The 20,346-nt window shown below is 27.9% G+C and overlaps 1 protein-coding gene and 1 long non-coding RNA gene across 8 annotated transcripts in view; one reads left to right on the forward strand and one right to left on the reverse strand.

Moving 5' to 3' along the window:
- LOC118066433 (uncharacterized) overlaps positions 1-20,346 on the forward strand; it is a 53,101-nt gene that overhangs the window by 9,471 nt on the left and 23,284 nt on the right. Inside the window, exon 3 of one of the 2 annotated variants that reach the window (XR_004690252.1) lies at positions 3,868-4,435. The exons of the other annotated variant lie outside the window; for it this stretch is intronic. This is a non-coding gene — a long non-coding RNA (uncharacterized lncRNA). Of the gene's footprint in view, positions 1-3,867; positions 4,436-20,346 lie in introns of those variants that run through there. 2 annotated transcript variants of the gene reach the window in all.
- The window catches only part of LOC118066424 (uncharacterized), a 48,572-nt gene that overhangs the window by 6,362 nt on the left and 21,864 nt on the right, over positions 1-20,346 (reverse strand). For 2 of the 6 annotated variants that reach the window (XM_035082457.1, XM_035082456.1), the window contains exons 4-9: positions 20,138-20,249; positions 17,658-17,803; positions 12,967-13,106; positions 9,498-9,669; positions 8,800-8,926; positions 8,461-8,541 (exon numbers count right to left, since the gene is read on the reverse strand). In XM_035082457.1, coding sequence (XP_034938348.1) covers positions 8,461-8,541; positions 8,800-8,926; positions 9,498-9,669; positions 12,967-13,106; positions 17,658-17,803; positions 20,138-20,249 — 778 coding nt within the window. Of the gene's footprint in view, positions 1-325; positions 631-6,058; positions 6,092-7,385; positions 7,389-8,460; positions 8,542-8,799; positions 8,927-9,497; positions 9,670-12,966; positions 13,107-17,657; positions 17,804-20,137; positions 20,250-20,346 lie in introns of those variants that run through there. The other 4 variants (XM_035082453.1, XM_035082458.1, XM_035082454.1 and 1 more) reach the window with 4 other exon arrangements.

The following is a 20,346-nucleotide window of genomic DNA, read 5'->3' on the forward strand; positions in this document are numbered from 1 at the left end:
ATATGATCTATAATTAATTCTCTACAACTATTACACTAGAATTATTTAAATAGAGAAAGATAAAAAATAGAATATTGAATTTTTATTTATACTAATAAAAAAAAGCTTAGAATTTGAAATAAATATTTGATAAAGCATTTTTTTCGATATGGCAAGCATTTTTATATCAATTAAACTCTTTAGTATGAACTAAAAATAAATTTTACATCATAAAAACCGGTCTATAAAAATTGTTGTAAAATTTAATGACTTTTTATTTTCACTATTCTCTAAACAACTATGCATTCTCTGTGCTTAATTGTCATGCGTCACTACATGTGTATACTATTTCATATCTATATATAAAAATATACATAAATATATATATAGTCGATATGGTAATCTTCTTAAAACTGAAAATATTTTATATGTTTACGTCTAAAAATATTTCCGGATTAACAATTAATACTAGAGGATGGTGGGCGGATATTCGAGAAATACGAAACGTTACAGAGATCAAAACCCCCTTTTTCTCTATTTTTAAAAATTTTAAATAATAGTACCAATTATTTTATTAAAATTCATGAGTATTTATTAAATAGATAAAAATAAAAGCAATTAAGTTATGATCTTCGAACGATTCGTCGAATTCTTAATTGAATATCGCCTCTCACGTACAGTTAAATGCTCATTAAATTAATTATTGAGAAAATAAATAACAAAAACTCACCGTACGCGGTTATTATTGGGGTAGTATTCGGGTTGGACCACGTTGGGTTACCATTGGACCACGTAGGTGTTTATACGGTCGGTTATCGACGGTGACGGCAACGGCAAGTCGTGAGTTAAAGGACAGAAGTACCAAGAATGTGAGAGCAGCACCAATTGCGCCCATGTTTTTCATTTGATAGTTGGTGAGGTTTATTTTTCGATTTAGGGTGATGGTGGTATCAATGGTGAACGTGATGGTGGAGTAGTAGTTTCAGCGGCGAATATCAGTAGTAATAGAGCGAAGGTAGTAGAAGTGAAGTGGAAAGAAAACAACACATAGAACAGACAAAAAAATATGTGCACAGCATAAGTAGCATTCTCAAGCTAGTGCAATTAAATATTATTTCAGGGAGCAGCAAAAATATTTATTCTCTTCTATTTTTGTTACATTGCCTTAGAAATTCTAAGTTAGAGAAGTCAAAATAAATGAAAAATAATTATGTTTATTTTTATAGTTTCATTACAAAGAGTTGCTCCATTTTTGTTGCTAATATTCCTTTTTTTGCCAATTATTAAGTTGCTTGCATTTAATAACTTTCTCTAAAATATCCTTGAAAATAATTTCACGAAAAACAAACTTGTTGATTTCGCTTCTCAAAAATAAAATAACTTTGTACAAGAGAATGTAATTTATTAAAGATGTTCTAATTATGAATTTCTCAGAGAATTGTTTAGCTGTGATATTTCAACCAGAAATCCAAAGAAGATGATTCTATAGTCTAGACAGTCACTCATCTTTAAATGGAAGTAAACTTGAGCTGAAGTAACACCAAACATTGCCCTCTAAATAAGCTACAACTGTTTTAACCACCATTTGGAGTTCAATAATTAAAGTCAGAGTAGTGGTTTTAATTAATATCCAATTTGGATAAAACTTTTACCATCTGGTTTACCAAATATTATGTTACTGAATGTAAGTTTACATATTACATACAAACAAATAATCAATCTAGCTATTAGCATTAAAGTTTAAAGATCTCAAAATATTTTAATACATATTATGTAATTAAACTATTCATTCATGTTATTACATATCATATTTACTAGTATGATTAAAATTCAAAATTGTTCTGAATCTAGGCAACAGGTGCACCCTATTTTGATTTAATTCTTCATGTTATTTAAGCCTACAGCAATTTTAATTGGCAAGTTACTTGTTGATCTCTGTATTTTACAGTTCAAATTGAGTTGTCTAAAATCTGATGCTCTCAAAATCAGAATGATTGACAATAGCTTATCTCAAAGAAATTTTCAGGATATTAAAGTCTTTTTTGAAGTTAATAAATGCAAGAACCATTTTGATGTTTAAAATGAATATTTATCAGCCAAGATTTGTATTTATTTGGCTTTCTATGTCGAATAGAATTTACTTAACAAGTAGAGATTCTGAAAACGTTAATGATTACAAACTGAAAGCACAGAAGTATTTCATTAGTGTGAGGATTAATTTTAAAATCGAACAAGTTGTCTGCAGTAAATAGTGAATATTCCTTTGAATTAATAAATGTGGATTTAATTGTAGTATTTAATAATAGAAATTCAGTGGATAATACTACAATTGCTACATTTATTCTACCTTGAATTTACCCTTTTAAGTTTTAGTTATCAATTAATTTCATTAATTGTTGATAAACTACCACAGACAAACTTGGTAAAATTCTGCACGATTAAAAATGGAGTTTACTCAGAGACTGTTGTCTGATAAATAATGAATTTAAGAGAAACATTGAAATAAAGTCTATAAATATTTCATTGTTTTGATGTATTTTTATTCATCAGACGACTGGTCTTAGATTTAAAATTCTCAGAGCTGTGCATATTCCAGGACACCTATATAGAAGCTTCCTGTAAAAAATTCTCAAAAGAGAAAACTTGATTAATAAAAAAATGTTCAAATACGTTGAGGGTCGTCATATTCAAGTGCAGGTAACATTTTAGTGATGTTAGAAAAGTATTTTATTGTGAATTGTCACATTTTCTTTCTTCAAGACTTATATTCCTTTAGACTACTCGCCAAGAGGAAACGAGTTGCTCTTCCGACCCTCGACGTTCTTGACTAAAGAAGAGAAAACTACTGCTCTCGAATCAAGTGACTCGTGTATCCTACAAGGATTATTCGTGCGCAAAGAAAAACTCGTAAATCAAAAATGGTACATCGGGTGACATTAAGTTGGAGATGGTACAAAGAGAAAACTTCTTGCACAAGCTTACGAGGTCGTAACGAGCATCAGGAATAAATTTGCTAATGAATAAGGGATATTTACATTTTATTTGAGTTACTAAGTTACGTGCAACTTGATTAATAAATTTTCTATCAACGCGATTACTTTGTAAATGAAAAAAGAAAAAGTAGTAAAATTATAATTATGGTGAAGCTAGTTATGAATGTATGTCATAATTAAAACTTCATTTTACCTAGTATGTACAAGATTAAAACTACTTCTGAAAACTCACTAGATTTTGTATTATTTATGAGCTGTAATTTTAATTGGATTAAAAACAAGATAGAAATGTGAATTAATAAGATAAGGAAATGGAAATAAGAAACGATCAAGAATTTTTGATTCACGACGTACAATTTGTTGAAGAAAAATGAATTTCAATTTTCTCTTATTCTTATTATTAGAAAAAAAAATGTTTACAAATTATTTTTATAAATAAACTAATGGGAATTTTTTAAAAGTAACTTTTGAAGTTTTAATCAATTGAAATATAAAAAAAAATCCAATTATCTGTTGTTAATATTTGAAGTCATACTTGCACAAAGTTGCTAATGTAATTTTCAAGCGATATGAATTGATAGTTCTATCAGAATCCCATCTGATTCCAATTGCTTTTTAATGTCAACTTTTGTATCAAAATTGGAATCTCCATTTAGTTTCTAATCAAAAGCCATTGCTATATAATCTATTAGCTTTTTGTACTTAAATATTTTTCGACGCAGAAACAGTTTTTAATTATCCGTGGAAATTACCAAGAATATAGAACAAATCTTTCTATTTTATAATCCAAAATAAAATCAAGTTTGTGCGAGTTTAATCAACTAAAAAGTTTGAATGCAAATAATTCAAAAGTAGATAAAAAATCAAACTCATTTTTCTTCATGTACGGTTCTAGCCCGGGCATATCCAGAGCAAAGAGATTAAGGAGGGATGACAGCACAGCCTCGGTGGGGATGGTTTAGACGCACCGAGTCGTTTAGTAGTAGATGGAGGGGACACAAACCCGGGATTCAAAGGGGTTGATCGATGCCCGCGGCTTTCTCTTATCTTCAGAAACACTGAGTTGTATTGGTTTCATCGATTAGGATACGCGTCCCCGGACCAGACCTGTGTACACCTGGTGGTTTTCCAGAAAGCTACTCAAGTGCGAATAACTTGCGGCTGTCCACTATAGTTTGTTCTCAGTCAAATAAGTCGTTATAACACGGTATTCTAAGTAAGAAAATCAATGTCACACGAGCTTTTGCAATACGTACCTCTATAGAAAATAAAATATCTCTAGAATTCGTTAGAAAATATTTTTTGTTTTTTGTTATTCATAAAAATCAATTTTGTGGTTCTGTAGAGAAACTGATATTTAGATTATAAGGTTGAGAATTTAGGTAAAGAAATTTAGTAAAAATAATTTAAATATATTCATGATTAAAAACCACCCTGAAAGACTCTTAATTACTTTCTTTAAGTTTTATTCGTGAGAAATGGTTTGTAGAGTTATCTAGAACGATCAACTTTTTTAACTTATTCGAATTTAAGGTATCTTCTCTTTTTAATTTAAATTTATTGTATTCTGATTTAATTGTGATAAGTTTTTTTTTTTAATTTGGAACAAGATAAAGTTATTTATAAAAAAATTTTATTCTTAAAAAAAATAATTATTCTAAAGATTACTATTCATGTTTCGGTTTTTTTTTTAAATTTCCAATAATATGAAACCCTTTAAACATTTTTCAAATATTACTACCCTAATATTTGATTATCTCAAGTCAACATCTGATAGAAATCTACTTATAATATTCTTGAATATTCATGAAGTATTACCTTACATTAATAACAAATAATTCATTACAAAACCATAACATTAATTTTTCGTACAAAAAATATTTTCTCTATATTCTGATGATATATTTACTTTCCCTGAGAATCTTGAATATTTAATAATTTCACAAAAGCATTAAAAACAAAGAAAAAAATCAAACTCTATTTATCAACACGACAAACGAGGTTAGTGGACTAAAAAAAAAACTCAAACGAAAAAAAAAAATTCAAAAACTATTTATCTTTTAGTTTTGTCAGTTTTGTTTTTAAACAAATCCATTATTTGTCACTAATTAGGTAATTTTAACGTTCAAAGATAACGGAATTAAATAAAAACATAATACAAATATGTTTTTTTTCATCATCGGACGAATTTAAATATTGTGAGACACATTGTGAGTAAGTGAACATGTAAACGCGTGCAACGTGGACACGATTCAGTGCCTGTACGATAATTAATGCGATAAAAAAATAAATAAATAAATAAATGAAAAGAGATTATTCAAACTCGATTTACTGGAATGATTAAAAAATATCTCTAAACGATATATAAGTTCGTTATCGATAAAAAAAAAGAAAAAAAACAACAAACAAATTTTATATTCGCGTGAAACGTTCGTGACGAAGTCGCACTACTGGTACCGCGTTTATTCCGTTTATATACATTAATAATATTGTGCCCACGATTTATAAAACAGGAATCAGATTATTTATATCTTTGAATCCAAATGAAATATAAAAAAAGTAATATAACTATAGAGAAAATAAATATAAAACAAAATTTAATACAAAATTGATACAAATACAGAGAGAAAGGAGAGTTGATGAATTGCAAATGAAAAATTTTGCATAAATATTCTAGAATACAGACAAATGTCATATATATATATTTTATAAGCAAACAATAATGAATTTTAAAAATGGCGCAAATAATAAATATGCGTTAAAACTGATGTGAAAATAGACAGTAATTGATATATAAAAAAGTGTCAATTTATGTGAAATAAATAATTAAGTATTTGATCAATAAAAAAATACAGCAACAAAGCAGTTGGGTCCGACAGCAATGATCTGATTAGCGACAACGACACGAAACGTGAACACGCGTTTCTTAGTCTGATATTCAAACACGTCTCGATTGAATTATTATTTTTGATCATTGTATTTAGTAGCTGGTGTTTTAATTTGTCTTTTCATGAAATATTACGAATACTTCTAAATCACGTTTTTGCGTTAATTTGCATCAATGTAAGTCTTCCAAGCGGACTTACCATTCTTTTTTTGGACAACGACTTTGGCTGCGACTTAATGGGGTTGGAGTTTGCCGTATCAACGGAGTATTGAGTGGTAGTAGTAGAAGTAGTAGAGGTAGTAGTAGCATAGTGTCGTGCCGATATAGGAGGAGTCCAAGGCCAGTGTGATTGACACAAATATAATAAAGAAGGAGTACGATAAAAGACAATCAGTGCAAATCTGGGCGTGTATAATTTTTAACTTTGCATTTTTCTCAATTTTCTTTTTTTTTTATTATCATAATTATTCAAAAAAATGAATATCTTTGATACTTTGATAAACATTCTTTCACCCAAGTCTAAATTGAACGCGTTAAATAATCTAATTAATGAAATGTTAGTTTTTAATTAATTCACTAGAATTGAATACAATAATTGAAGAATAGATTTGTTTTGCAAAATTTATTTAGAAAAAATAAAAGAAGAAATGACGAAAGAATTTGTATTGGAGAAGATTGAATACAAACAATTAGAAAAATAGTTAATTGTATCCACGCAGTCGTTGACGAAATGTGCAAACGAAAGCGTGTCATAAACGTGCAAAAAATATGAGAAGAGCATAAAACTCGCTGTGGAAGTAAAAGGGTCACTTCAATTATAGCAGGTATAAAGGGAGAAGTAGGAACGAGCATTAAACTGAATCATTTCTAATAATTTATCCCTTTTTTCTATAACAATGTCCATGGTTTGCACTAACGATAAAGAAAGATGACAATTTCTTTTTTAATAAACAGTTTTACAATACATATAGTCACAAAAATAATATACTTGCGATTGCAAAATAAATATCGAAATGAAAATTGATGGAGAAAATTCTATAGTAATATACATATATTATATCATAATATATACAGAGATATTTATTTATTTTCATCGATTATTTCTAAAGTTTTATAGTTTAAATATAATGAAATAAATATGAGTAAAAAAATATGGTTGAAATGCTATACAAGTGTCGAGCACCCAGGAGCCCAAAGGCTTACTTTGATACACAAAGCATATCATTTAGAAGGAATATGTATATAGATAAAAAATAGATTGAGAGATAATATATATGATGAAGAAGAAGAAGAAGAGATAAAATAGCAAGAGCGATACATCGGAAAAATGTATGTGCATGAGCGCATATCCAAAATTTATGATGTGTTTACATACAAAAAAATGAAAGAAAAAAAGTCAATCGATGCATTCATACGATCTATGGATGCTAAATAGTAATGATATGTAATGAGATGATCAATGATTAATGGTAAGCTGTTGATAATGATGTGATAAATAGACACAGTCGAGAATAACGTTTTCTTACCATCTGTCCATGCCAGCAGATAATATGGAAAAAGAGAATTATTATCGTTTTAGAATTGATGGTGTTTATCTATTTTTACTTCATTTATGATTAAATTATTATTTTAAAACTTAAAATTTATTTGATCAGTAATAGTGATATTACTCAATGACAGCTTTTGAAGTAGTATTTAAATATATTTATGGAAACATTTATGTTTGTCATCCTGTATGATGATGAAGGAATTCAAACAGATTTGCTGGTATAGAGATTGCAAATGGGTCATGAATTCTCTTCAAAATTTAATCATAGTAAATGGTAATATCTGATTTGCTGCAATTTCGACGTTAGTTATCAGCATTATTTCTTGTTTACAAAATGTCAACAATTTTTATTTTGGAAACATTTGCTATTTCTATTTTGTGGGTTTGGGTAAACTGATCAATACATTAAGAGAGGTCTTCAATTGATAGTTAAAATTTTCTAAATAAAAAATACATCTCCCAATGCGGAATTGATGAATAAATCCAGTTGATAAATTAGAAAAAAATTCCACAAAATTTAATGAATGAATAAAAAAAAATAAAATCTACTTATCTTATTTCTGAGATATTCAATAAGCTCATTAGAAAATAAAAAAAAAAAACATTGACTATTCTTAGTTTACTTAATTTTTGTCAAGAAGTTATGATGACTCTAATAGTAAAAATGTGCACTTCATTAAATTTTTATTAATCTTAATGGAAAACCTTGTTTTTTGTATTTGAATTAGAACATTGTAAGATGATACTTTTACGTAGCCATCTACAAATGAATTCCACAAATAGAAATAATTAATGTAAAGTAGAAAATAAATATGTTTAATAACTATGATCAAACACTCTGAGATTACAATTTGAAATGAAACTTTTCTCTAATTTACATGGTTTATTTATCTACTGGATCGTATTCATCTATTGATCTGTTCACTCCAGCTTCAGATAATTTCCAGTTTGCACAAAGAGCATCAAGTATTTGAACTCGTTTAAAAATTGATAGGAATACTATAAAATAAATAACAAAAAATGTCTTAAAATAAAATGACAACGTATATTACCTTCTTCGAGGGCGTCGTCTCCATCGCTCATGAGCTCATCGTCCGAGCAAATATTCAGTACGTTAACGAGCATCTCTGTGACTGTGGATCAAATAAAAGGTGTTTTATAACTGGTTATTCATTTGGAAGTTTAACGATAAGCTAGATAGAGGTAAAAAGGGTAATCTTGACTTTACATCCGGTTAATCGATTAATAAACTAGGATGTTATGTATAAGAGTTATATAGATGATGTATGAAACCAGTGAACTTTTCATCCGGTTTTTCTTGAATCCACAATGATGATACGACTGAATAGTTGGAGTTTTTTACAAAGTGTCATTGAAAAATCGTCTCTTACCTTTTTCTCCGACAAATGGTAGAGACCACGTGAATACATCCATAAAGTTCGGCAGCCAGTATGGATGTGGCGAGCAGTTGAATTGTCTGATATTCATCACGTTGTTCTCGTACTTGAGCACGGCCGCCTGATGGAAAGAGTCAAGAATAAAGAATGACAAGTCTTTGCTTTGTTTTTTCTGCTTTTTTTTTGTATGAAAAAACCGTATTCTACTTTTAGATGTTTAGAACGAGATAAATGGCAAATGAATTAGTAAATCGTTTGTTCTTCAAGTTGTTACTTAAATACTCTTGATTATTAATCACCACAATTAATATCATCAAAAATTCAACAAAAAGAAAAATAATTTTTCATTATACATAAACAAAGTTATTAATAATGAAATGTTTTATCAAAGGATTGTTAATGAAAATTGGATATTAATTAAACTATATTCTTTGAATTTAATTTATTAAAAATTTTTAATATCATTCATTCATAGGATTCAAATAAAAAGAAGAAAAAGATAAAACTGGTAATGTTATACTAATTAAATTCGTCATCAGTTACATGAATATGAATTTAAGTTGATGCAAATTTCTGTAACATAATTATTCATTATTGATTTAGCATGAGTATTCATGAATGGAACGAATAGTTGGTTATGTTGTATTTTTGACATAGAGAGAAGTAGAATGATTAAAAGTTTAATAGCATACCTTATTGTTGTATACATCGAGGTAGTTGGGTGCACTGAAGATAGTGATGAGCGATGGGAAGCCTGTCGTTTGGGATTTACGGTACATACGGTAACCAGCGTCCTGCGCCTCGTGCGCCCTTATGATGCTCAAGAGACTGTTGTTTTGTAGAAAGTCGCAACACGCTGCATAGCTATTTGGATAAAACATTTTAATTTTAACAACTTTATATACAAATGTTCTTCAGGATTATGGAAATTTCATGCTTAAAATTATATTCTACATGAATTACTCCATTCTTGTTTTTATCTTTATTTTTTAGAGCAAATTAATTTAATGATAAACGAACAGTACAACTTTAACCATTGAAAATAAACATTTTTCATTTAATAATTCAATTTAAACAACAGACTTCTAAAAAAGAAATCTTTCAATAAATTCTTGAAAACACAAATGAAATTAATTGAATGAATGTCAAAACTTTTCTTTGATGTTGGGAATATTTTTAATAATTTAATTGAGTTGATTAAATAAAATATTCATATTTGATTAAAATTCTTCGAGTGTAATGTAATAATTCCATTTTTAAAAATATTAATTAACTATTTGTAAACAACTAATTAATGAATTGGATTAAAACTATGCAAAAAATTAATTAAATTAAAAGATCATTTTAAAAACAAAAATGTAAGCTTGTGAATGTCGATATTTAGTTGTTCAAGGTCTGCGAATGATAACACGAGATTAAAAAAAAACAGCAAAGAGGACTAGATGAATCTTTTGCAATAGATTGACGTAAAAATATTGCTCTCATCGTAGCTCGCAAGTTTTCCCGATCCGAGCGGGATTTAAGATGGTAAGACTGTCAGTAGTGTAGATCCACATTCAATCGGACTCGTAACTCAACCATTCGTGTCTTCTTTTTGTAGCCAATTACACGGAGGATATTGTGATAAAATAGAACCATTAATATTGCTTGGAAAGCTGAAAATACCTTGAGGCTGACATTTGTTCAATTATTACAAGCTTCCTTACAAAATATTTTTCTTTAGTAAACCTCAATTATTTGTAAGGTAATTAGTAAATTGTCATTAGATTTATATTCTTTCTTGCTTCTCTGCCTACCTATAGGCAACCGGAAGGTATTTGTGTTACTAATAAAGTGATCTTAATGATAAAAATGCAATTTTTTTATTCATTTGAAAATCAATAGTTGGCTTTTAATAAATGGATTATTTTTCAGTAATTAAAATACCATCTAGGTCATTTATTATTTTTGAAAGAGTTGATTTATGATTTTTTGCGTCGAGAATATTATATTGTCTCATATGCAGCTTTCTCATGGCTGTGTTATATTTTTCTAGTTAATTAAATAGATAACGTGAAATGGAAATAATTCAATTCCCTGTTTTGATACTCCTTAAATTTATTAAATTAAAAATTTTCATTACTTCAATTTTCAAATAAAAAAAAATTTTTCTTTTCGGAAGAACTTTTATGTTTGAATTGAAAAAAAAATTAATGTAATTTTTAGTTCAAAAACTTTTTGAGAAAGAATTTTTTTTACAGAAAATACTTCCCCAATATTATTAAAAACGGTATAAACTTTCAAATTCAACAAATAAAAACGTATAAAAAAATTGAATAAACTTTTTCATATCATAAGAAAAATATAAAAAAATATTTTTCTAATTTAATTAAAGTTTATGGTTTTAATTCTGTCAAATTTTTTGAATAAGTTAATTCAGTTTTAACGTTGGGAGAAAACTATTATAAACTTTGTTATTTATTTAACTTAAATTTTGCATAAAATTTTTAATTGCTACTTGATGGTTCCAGAGGAAAATCTCAAAAATTTACAAAATATAATTAAAATGAATAAACTTTTGTTCATGTGTTACTGTACTAAATTTCAATTTCCTATTATTGCGATCTATAAGAGAACAATGTAATATTGATACAAATTACCCCTAATAGAAATTAAAATGATATTAGTCAATATTATACAATCTATACGTGCCATTTTGATTCTATTAAACGAGAAAATTAATGCTTTAATTTATTAAAATTAATTACATGCGTGAAGTTTAATTTCATCTCTAACAAGCCAAAACACGCACAAAAACACCTAAGGGAATGCATTTTTTATTTTTAATTTCCCCAGAGACTCGAGTTGTACCTCGGTTGAGACTCTTTCTTTCATCTCCTTTACGTGTACTGATTCCCTTATGAATCTTTTTTCGGATCTTATTTTCACAGTAATGAATCAATCGATACTGATTCTAATAAATTGTAAAAATATCCCCATCGATGCATTTCTATAATCATCATCATTTTTATCTTCTTTCAGATTCCTTTTTTCAAAATCACATTTGTCACTTCCTATCTAATTTCCATGTTTATTTTTCAAAGTTGGAATCATCGTTTTCAGATAATTTGAGCTTGCAAAAAAAGCTTCTTTACCAGAATTATAAAATTAGATTTTATGACGCCAGTATAGAGAGCATAAATTATTATAATAAGTATGTTGAATGAGTTGCAAGCACGTACATTGTTAAATAACTTACTATTCTACAAAAATAGGGTTTTCCTCAGATCTTTACGGATTTAAGATCCTTAAAGCATTTATAGAATTTTCTAGAAAAATTCCCATGTGTGTATGAGAAAATATGTATGTAAATAAATCTTTCTTGAATTCTAAATTATCGACAGCTTTTATAATAAATAACTTTATTATTCATCTCAAATTCATATCAGTCATATTATTAAAAATTCTATCAATCAGAAACTTTAATAATCCAAATCATTAATATTTTTAAAAATATTCCAAATTTACAAAAATGTATACTTTGATAAAAAAATCTATTTTCTTGTATGAATAATATTTTTTCTATACACACATCATTAAAATAGAGGATGAAAGAAGAATTTAAATTCTCCTAAAATTGATATAAATATTGTTTACTAATTTCCATTGAAATTCAAACGATTCATTCATTCGTGAAATGTTAATTGTTCAATTTAAGCTTGAAATATATAGATATATACATATACATTAGCAACTCTCAGTGTTGAACTTGTCCATTGTAAACAAGTGTGAGTAAAAATAAAAATGAATTTCGTTTTTAGCTGGCCTTTAAAAATAAATAGACAAAAATAGTTATTTATAATGAACAAATTAAATTCTTCTCAAGTAGTAATTTACCAACGATTATGATTCGTCAAGGTGTATTATAATTTACAAACACTTGAGCAACCTGAGTCCTCTTATCGCTTCGGGGTAAAATTAACCCACTCATGTTATCGTGCCAGTAACTTTTCCGTCGGATGACCTCGCATGCTGCGCAAGCCCTGGCTTTATACACTGGAACTTGGAGCTAATTATTCTAATCTCTAAGATTTTCACGTATGCAAAATCATGCAAATGGTACCTATGCTTATTAAACATGCTTAACGCATTTTAAACACTCTATTGTTATACACAGCTCACCTGTAAAAGTACGAACAACCCCGTACACTATTATGAGAAAAGTGTTCAGCATTCTTCTCATTTCCAAAGTCTTCTAAAGGATCAGACCACAGTAAATCGCACATTGGTCCATAAGCAGGTGGTTCTTTGAACCTATCCAACTGAAAAGGAAATAATATCAATTTAGAATTTGTTTTCTTAATAATTATCATAATATATCTAAAATTGTATTGATTAATCCCAAATTCAGATTGATGCGTAGGATATATAACAATTTACTGCTTTATTTGATAAAGATTCAGAGAAAATGGCGTGCAAAATAAAACAGGAAATAATTTTATGTTTTTTCCTTTTGCCTAAAGCAAACGTAATTCAACTCACATTTATCTTATTTAGCTAATGGAATGTTCTTTATTCCATCAAATTTTTTCTACGGTCTTTGTTTATCTTTGTGATCAAATATTTCCGACCATTTATTTTAGACCTCATTTTTACTGAATTAATTTTTTATCTCACTCATAGTCTACCAATTTATTTAACGCAAACTTTTCTTCATCACCATTTTTTAGACTTCATGTGATATCCTTAATTAATTAAAAGTTTAATAGATTTTTAATTTTTCATTTCATTTTAAAATCAATCATTTACTCTTTTTCTTTTCTCTTCTATCGAACATTTAAAATGTTTTACTAATTAATTTCTTGATTAAATCAAAGAAAATAAAATAAAAATAGCCAATTATATAAATATTATTAATAATAAAGAGAAAGAAAAAATATTTCATTGAAATCCATGATAATTCCTCTATTGAAAAAGACTCTAATGAATCATATCTTGACGTTAAATAAACCTACAATATTGCATCAGTATAAAATACCATTGAGTAGATTTTAGTTTGAATATTTATTAACAGTTCACTAATCGGATCTTAATATTCAGGCAAGCTGTTAATAAACGATATTACATATAATTGAAATGAATTTATAGCAGTTGATAGAAAACAATGGTAGTTAATAACAAAAAATGTAATACATTTATTCTAATTATATTCTAAACCTATTATCTTATCAAGGATAACTAGAACAAAAAGCCCCCCTAGGGTTTCAAATGATTTATAGAAAAATTAATAACAATTCTTCTTTATTATAACTACACTAAAAAATAATATTTCCAGATCACGAATTATTTCATTCATAATTATAATGACACTGACACCAGTGTAATGTCAATATCATTATGATGAGGAATTAAATTACTTTTAATTTAGGAATACTGATTTTTCAGTGCAGGGCAAATAGACTAATAGATGAACGCCATCCAAAAGGTGGGCAAATCGTTCAGATTATAAAAGAATAAAGATTTAAACTCATTACGACATTTTTTTATCTCAAAATTAAGACATTAAGATGAAAAAATATTCAACTCTTTTAATATAGATTGATTTTATATTAATACTAATTTTTTGTTTTACCCATTATTTAGTCTTAATTGTCCATCTACTAGTATGTTAACCCAATATGAAAAATACAAACATTATTCAGTATTATGGTACATAATAATATCTAAATTTGAAAATTATTTTCATAAAAATGAATTTAAAACAGTACTGATTACCATCTATTGCAGCAACTGTAAAAGTTCTGCACAGTAACTGATACAGTGTTAACAATTATCGTCCATGTTTAAACTCATTTCTATGAAAGGAATATTTAAATTAATATATTATTGCTTAGCAAAGTACTTAGTCATGTTTTCTTCTTCGCGTGTGTGACTCTTCTCTCTAACAATGCAAAACTAAAAATAATATTTTGAAAATATTATTCAATAACAGTAATTTACATAGTATTAACTTAATAAGATAATCAATAGCTACACAGGTAACAGGTAGAATAAAGCTTATAATTATGTATATTAAATCGATAATTGTTATTAAGCAATTTCTATGTGTGCCGAATGTAAAGGTATGAAATTATAACGTAAGCATGTCACTAGAACGAAATTTGGAGGCAAATAACGCCCCAGTAGACCATTAGGTCATTTCGTACCCAATTTCGTATTCATATCACTTCAACGGGCCAGTGAAGCTGACTCTTAGACACGAGCGTAAGGAATAATATATGCTTATATAACATTGAAGGAAGAAGAGGTCTCTTCCTCCTCATTCTCTTTGTTCCTTTTACATGTATATTGTATTTTCCGGCATTCATCGGTTATCTTTATTCCCCCATGATACATTCCACTGTCTCTTGGGTTAGATCTATCTTCCCTTTTTGAATAAAGTTCAAATAAATTTGTCACGTATAAGGATTATATACGATAGCATTTAGATAAACCACTAGATGATGTGGATTTTTCTATATCTTTAGATACTTAATTCTTGTCCCGATGTGTTTTTAATATGTCAATATTTTTTTATTGTGTGTTATGATAGGAATTCATGGAGATAGAAAAGGTCTAAAGATTTTATGTCACGTGGGAAAAGATTTATTTCCGATTCCCAATGAATTGTATATTTTAATGAAAAGCTTATATTGTCTGGGTAATGCACTTCTGAGCAGATAACATTTTTTTACATTCTGTATGCTTTTGAAATGTGAATAAGAACTGAGAGGAATTAAGGGCTTATTATTCATACAAATGGAAGAATTTTCGTTGCTTGTATGGAAATTTATTCATCTTATTTGAGTTTAATGAAAGAAGTAGATTTTTAATAATAAATACGCCTGAAGCTTTTGCTCTTGGATTTAAATTTTTATTTAGTCAAGATTTTTCTTGTTCACTTGTCTACTGTGATGTTAAATTAACATTATTATCAGATTAAATGGTCTTGAGCTACTTAACAATTAAATGTCAGAAACAGATGGAAATGATAATATACTTCTTTTAAAGAGCCAAGTAAATTTTGATTTGAACATAAAATGTTTGTTTGGCATTGCATCAATGTTATGAGCCAAAGAGTTTTGATTATTGACGGATAGTTTGACATGCATCTACCACAGAAGCATTCAAGGAAGTCATAACAAAAAAAAATAAAAAAAATTATGAACTGATGTAAAAATAAACCTCAAGATTCGCCAGTGTTTCATCAGAAGCGGGTATCAAGTCCAAGTATTCGTTTTATGTATAGTATGGAAAAGATTCACAGATCAGAGCACGTATCTCGAGTAGGAGGAAAAATATCAATGGAAAATGTTATCTTGCACTATCCTTTCGATATATGCAATGTGAATGAGGCCAAGGGACTTAGCTGCACATTTCCGGAATGCGATAAGTATCCCATTCGATGCTACTATGAGATTTTTTATCCGAACATAAAATAGAGAAAAATGCGAAAAAGTATTTCCGCGACAATAAGCATGAAAATAGCTAAGTTGACGACCGAACTTTTAACTATTTTATGTCTTTCTTTACATATACGCAATTTCACCAAGCAGACTTTAGAATTACATAAAAAAAAATCAGGTCAACGAGAAAAATTAGTTAAAAATTTATTTTCAGATAATTCAGTTTTTCTAACTTTATGAAACTCCTCTATTTTATGATCACCAATTCAATTCTTTATGTTCACATGCTCCAATTAAGTTTATAAGCATACCAAAATTTTTGAATAAACAGAAAATTCAATACAAAAGAAGAATATTTACCGGAAAAGATTGACAAAAACTTTTTTCTCTTTTTTTTTTTAGTACAAAAGAGTCGCTTTAAAATTCGAGGAAACCAATTCTTAACCATATTTTATTTAAATAAAAAATCAGAGATAAAAAAAAATAATTTTGTCTGAAAAAAACCCTCATTAAACAAGCAAAATCTTCATTACATCGATCTGATGTAATAAAAAAATATGCACAGATTTTTTTTCTTGTAATGACATTTTTCTTGCTTCTTAAAATCTAAAAAGCTTTTAAATTCGAAAATTTTATTTTTTTCTATGCACACTCAAGATGAAATAATAATATGAGTACTCAAAGACATGTAACTTCAATCTACTCTGATAATAAAAAATTTTATGTTGCAAAAGTAACATTTAAATTTCGTGCATGAAAAGGGTATTGTTATATAGAACATAAAAAATTGTTAGAGCCAAGAAAGTAAGGGAAAATATTCAATAAAATACTGAGTCAATTCCAGAGGTAGAAAAAGAAAATGGGAAATTTTTTCTTATTCTCTTAAGCAATGTAAAGTATCCGTAAGAATTAAATGCAGATAGTTAATGAATAGCTTTGAAACGTAGATAAAAAAAACCTGGGATTACTTTAAGCGGAAAATTTTGACAAGGGTCAAAGGATTTACAGTGTTAGAATGACACAGAGTTCGTTAATTCTATTGGCAAAAATCCTGATATCATGAACAACTGAATTTGTGTTGAATAAAAATGAATACATAACAGATAAGCATGAAGAGGAATGTATTTGTGTTGGTGGTGTGCATGAAAGGTAGCGTAGGTAGACGATCGATAGAGCAGGTGGCAGCACATTGGGTTAGCTTCCTGGTTCACTTCCGTTTCTGTACTTTAGCTTGCATAGTATTTTAATAGATCAACCAATTACTCGTCAATCGTTTCATTTAAAATGAGGAAAATACTAGAGATCATTTATCGGGCTGATATTAAGTAGGATACCTATTTAATTCACGACTATTAATTGGCAATATTATATAGAGTAGTTGTAGGTGATGGACAAATGGCTTGTGGTTTCGAGGTGGATCAAGCTTACCTTCCGGATGTCTTCTAAACGATGAATTTCTGGAGATAAACCACCATGAACACACAGGAACTGTTGGTTCATTAGGGCGGCTAGTGGTAAGCAGTCAAAAGCATCCATACACGCATCGTACACTCTCTCCGAGTATTTTATTTTGCCTGAAATCATTGAATTATTCAGTTCATTAATTAGTCCTGGTGGAAATGCTCCAAATAGACTTGATTTTTCGCATTGCAGATTAGTGCAATAAAGACGTTTGAAGTCGAGAAAGAGATTTAAAATAAGTTTAAAAAGAAAACCCCGACGTTCTTGTGAAATAGCTTACGGTGCAAAGAAATTATATCACAAAGCGAAAATAAAATTTTTTAACTTCAAAGTAATAAATAAGAGAAAACTTTGAAATTTTCAGCTAAATATTAAAGAGACTAATTGCTTTTATGGAGAAAAAAAATTTTAAAAAATAACTTGAGTGATTAACTTTTTTATTTTTACATTTTATCTTTATGAGTAGCGTTTTTTTTTTCTTCATTTTCTATTTCTTATTTTTACTATCGATGTCTATTGACATGTGACAACTGAGAAGAAAAAAAATAGACATAAAAAAGAACTGAAACGCGCGTAAATTTCTCAGTCAGCAAGTGACGTTCGGGAGAATTTGTCGTCAATAAAACAGACACCAAATAGGCCGTACCGATTGATGAATGGGATTTGACAAAACACAAGAAATAGAAGAGATATGAAATTGTCATGTTAGTGTGATTTTATATTGTTTAGTATTATTTTCAGATATTTTATTCGTTCAGATGATGCTGTTCGACTTTCGATATGAAAACTCCTACTCATTTGATCTTATATAATAGAACAATTAGTTTTTCAAATTATTTATATGTATATTATAAAAAGAAGTTGTACATATTCATATAGATAGTTATTTTGATCGTTGAATTGAGTACAATATTTCAAAATGAACTATAAAGTCATTCTTCATCCGTGACTAAATTTCCTATGTCTCTAGTTGTGCAGTAGCTTGGGTGTGAACAATAGTTTTTGGCTTCAAAATTCGAGAATTGTGAAATAGTCTTTTCAAACCTACACCAACACACGTTTCTTTGGCGTAAATCCAACGTATTTGTATTGTAAACATAAAAACTGTTGAGCATATTTTCTGTACAGTGATGCCAACGTGTTTAGCATTTAATAAAAATAATAATAAACAATAGAATATAAGATAAAATAAAAATATTTCCATAAGTGAAGAGGAAAAAGAATGGTAAATAAACTATCGAAAATGGATGAAAATTTCCGTATTCAATTATATCTCAATAAAATTTCAATTTTACTTTAAACAAAGGTAACCAAATAAAGCATTAAATAAATATTGATTTTAAGGTACTTTTTTTCTGTTAAAAAGCATAAAACTTTTTCCTTTAAAAAGATTGTATTTTTTTATTTTTATAAATAATTTGTTTTTTCAACGTGAATTCCAATAAAAATTCACATAAAATAAGTAAATACAATATACAATGACTACAGCAATAAACTTTATGTGTGCTTCGATAGGTATTTAAAAAAGCACTCAACAACAAGAATTGAAAGTTTTTGAAATAACCAGATGTTGGAAAAGTTTTCGCAGTGAATCAGAATGAGATTTATGGATAATTTCTCTTCCCTAACTTCCACAAAAAAAAAATCTTGTGAGGGATCAATTCTGAAATTTGAATAAACTCATATATAAGCAGCTTTAAAAATACTAAAATAATCATCATATTTAGTATTTTTAGATTGTCACATTCATGGTTTATTTTTATCCAAGCTACGTAATTGATAGTAATCAAAATATTACTCACAATACTTCCTAGAGACATATATGGATACTATAATTATTTTAATTAATTATGTAGTGAACTAGCTTAATTTTTAAAGGGCAGCTATCATTTAAAGTTATTATAAAGAAGAATATCTAGACAAAATTTTTAAAAAATTGTAGAAAGTTCTTTAATATTTAGAATAATTTTAATAAAATATGATTATCTACAATGTTCCAAAGAGCATCAGAGAATATTAAACATAAATATTAGATTTGAAAGATATATTTTTGTTTAAAAAATCTTATTATATTAAATCACTGCATTAACATGCTCTAATTATGATAACATTTAGAAAAGGGCTTGGTAATATTTAACAATTTTTAAAAGGATTTTTCTGTTAACAATGAAAAGAATTGATTAAGCAACAATAAATATGCAAGTGTGAGCATAAAAAATTTTTTTTAATTTCTTGTTGATATATGAAGTAATTAATAATTAAAGAATTGTTCAAACTAATTTTTTTATTTATTAGCAATAGCAAGAATCTGATATTTTTTTTGCAATATTTGTTAACTAATACAAAATCCTTCTCTATTTATTATCATCGACTTTATCATTTAAATGGCATATCTATGTATTTACGAAAGTAGTACGATAATGCTAATAACAAATGATAATACTTACATTCTTGTTTAAATGTGAAATATTCTGTAAGATGCCGGCACTCATGGTTGCCTCTGAGTAGGAACAGTGTAGTTGGATGGCACAATTTCAATGCCCACAGGTACAATACGCACTGTAACAAATAGAAGACAAGCCAATTAGACTGTAGTCACAAGGTTTTGTGACAATTGACAAAGTGTCTGTTCATTCTAAACATTTTTCACTGAATC

This window comes from Chelonus insularis, unplaced genomic scaffold (genome assembly GCF_013357705.1).
Source record: "Chelonus insularis isolate UGA/USDA-ARS -01 unplaced genomic scaffold, ASM1335770v1 contig_346_pilon, whole genome shotgun sequence".
Lineage (NCBI taxonomy): Eukaryota > Metazoa > Arthropoda > Insecta > Hymenoptera > Braconidae > Chelonus > Chelonus insularis.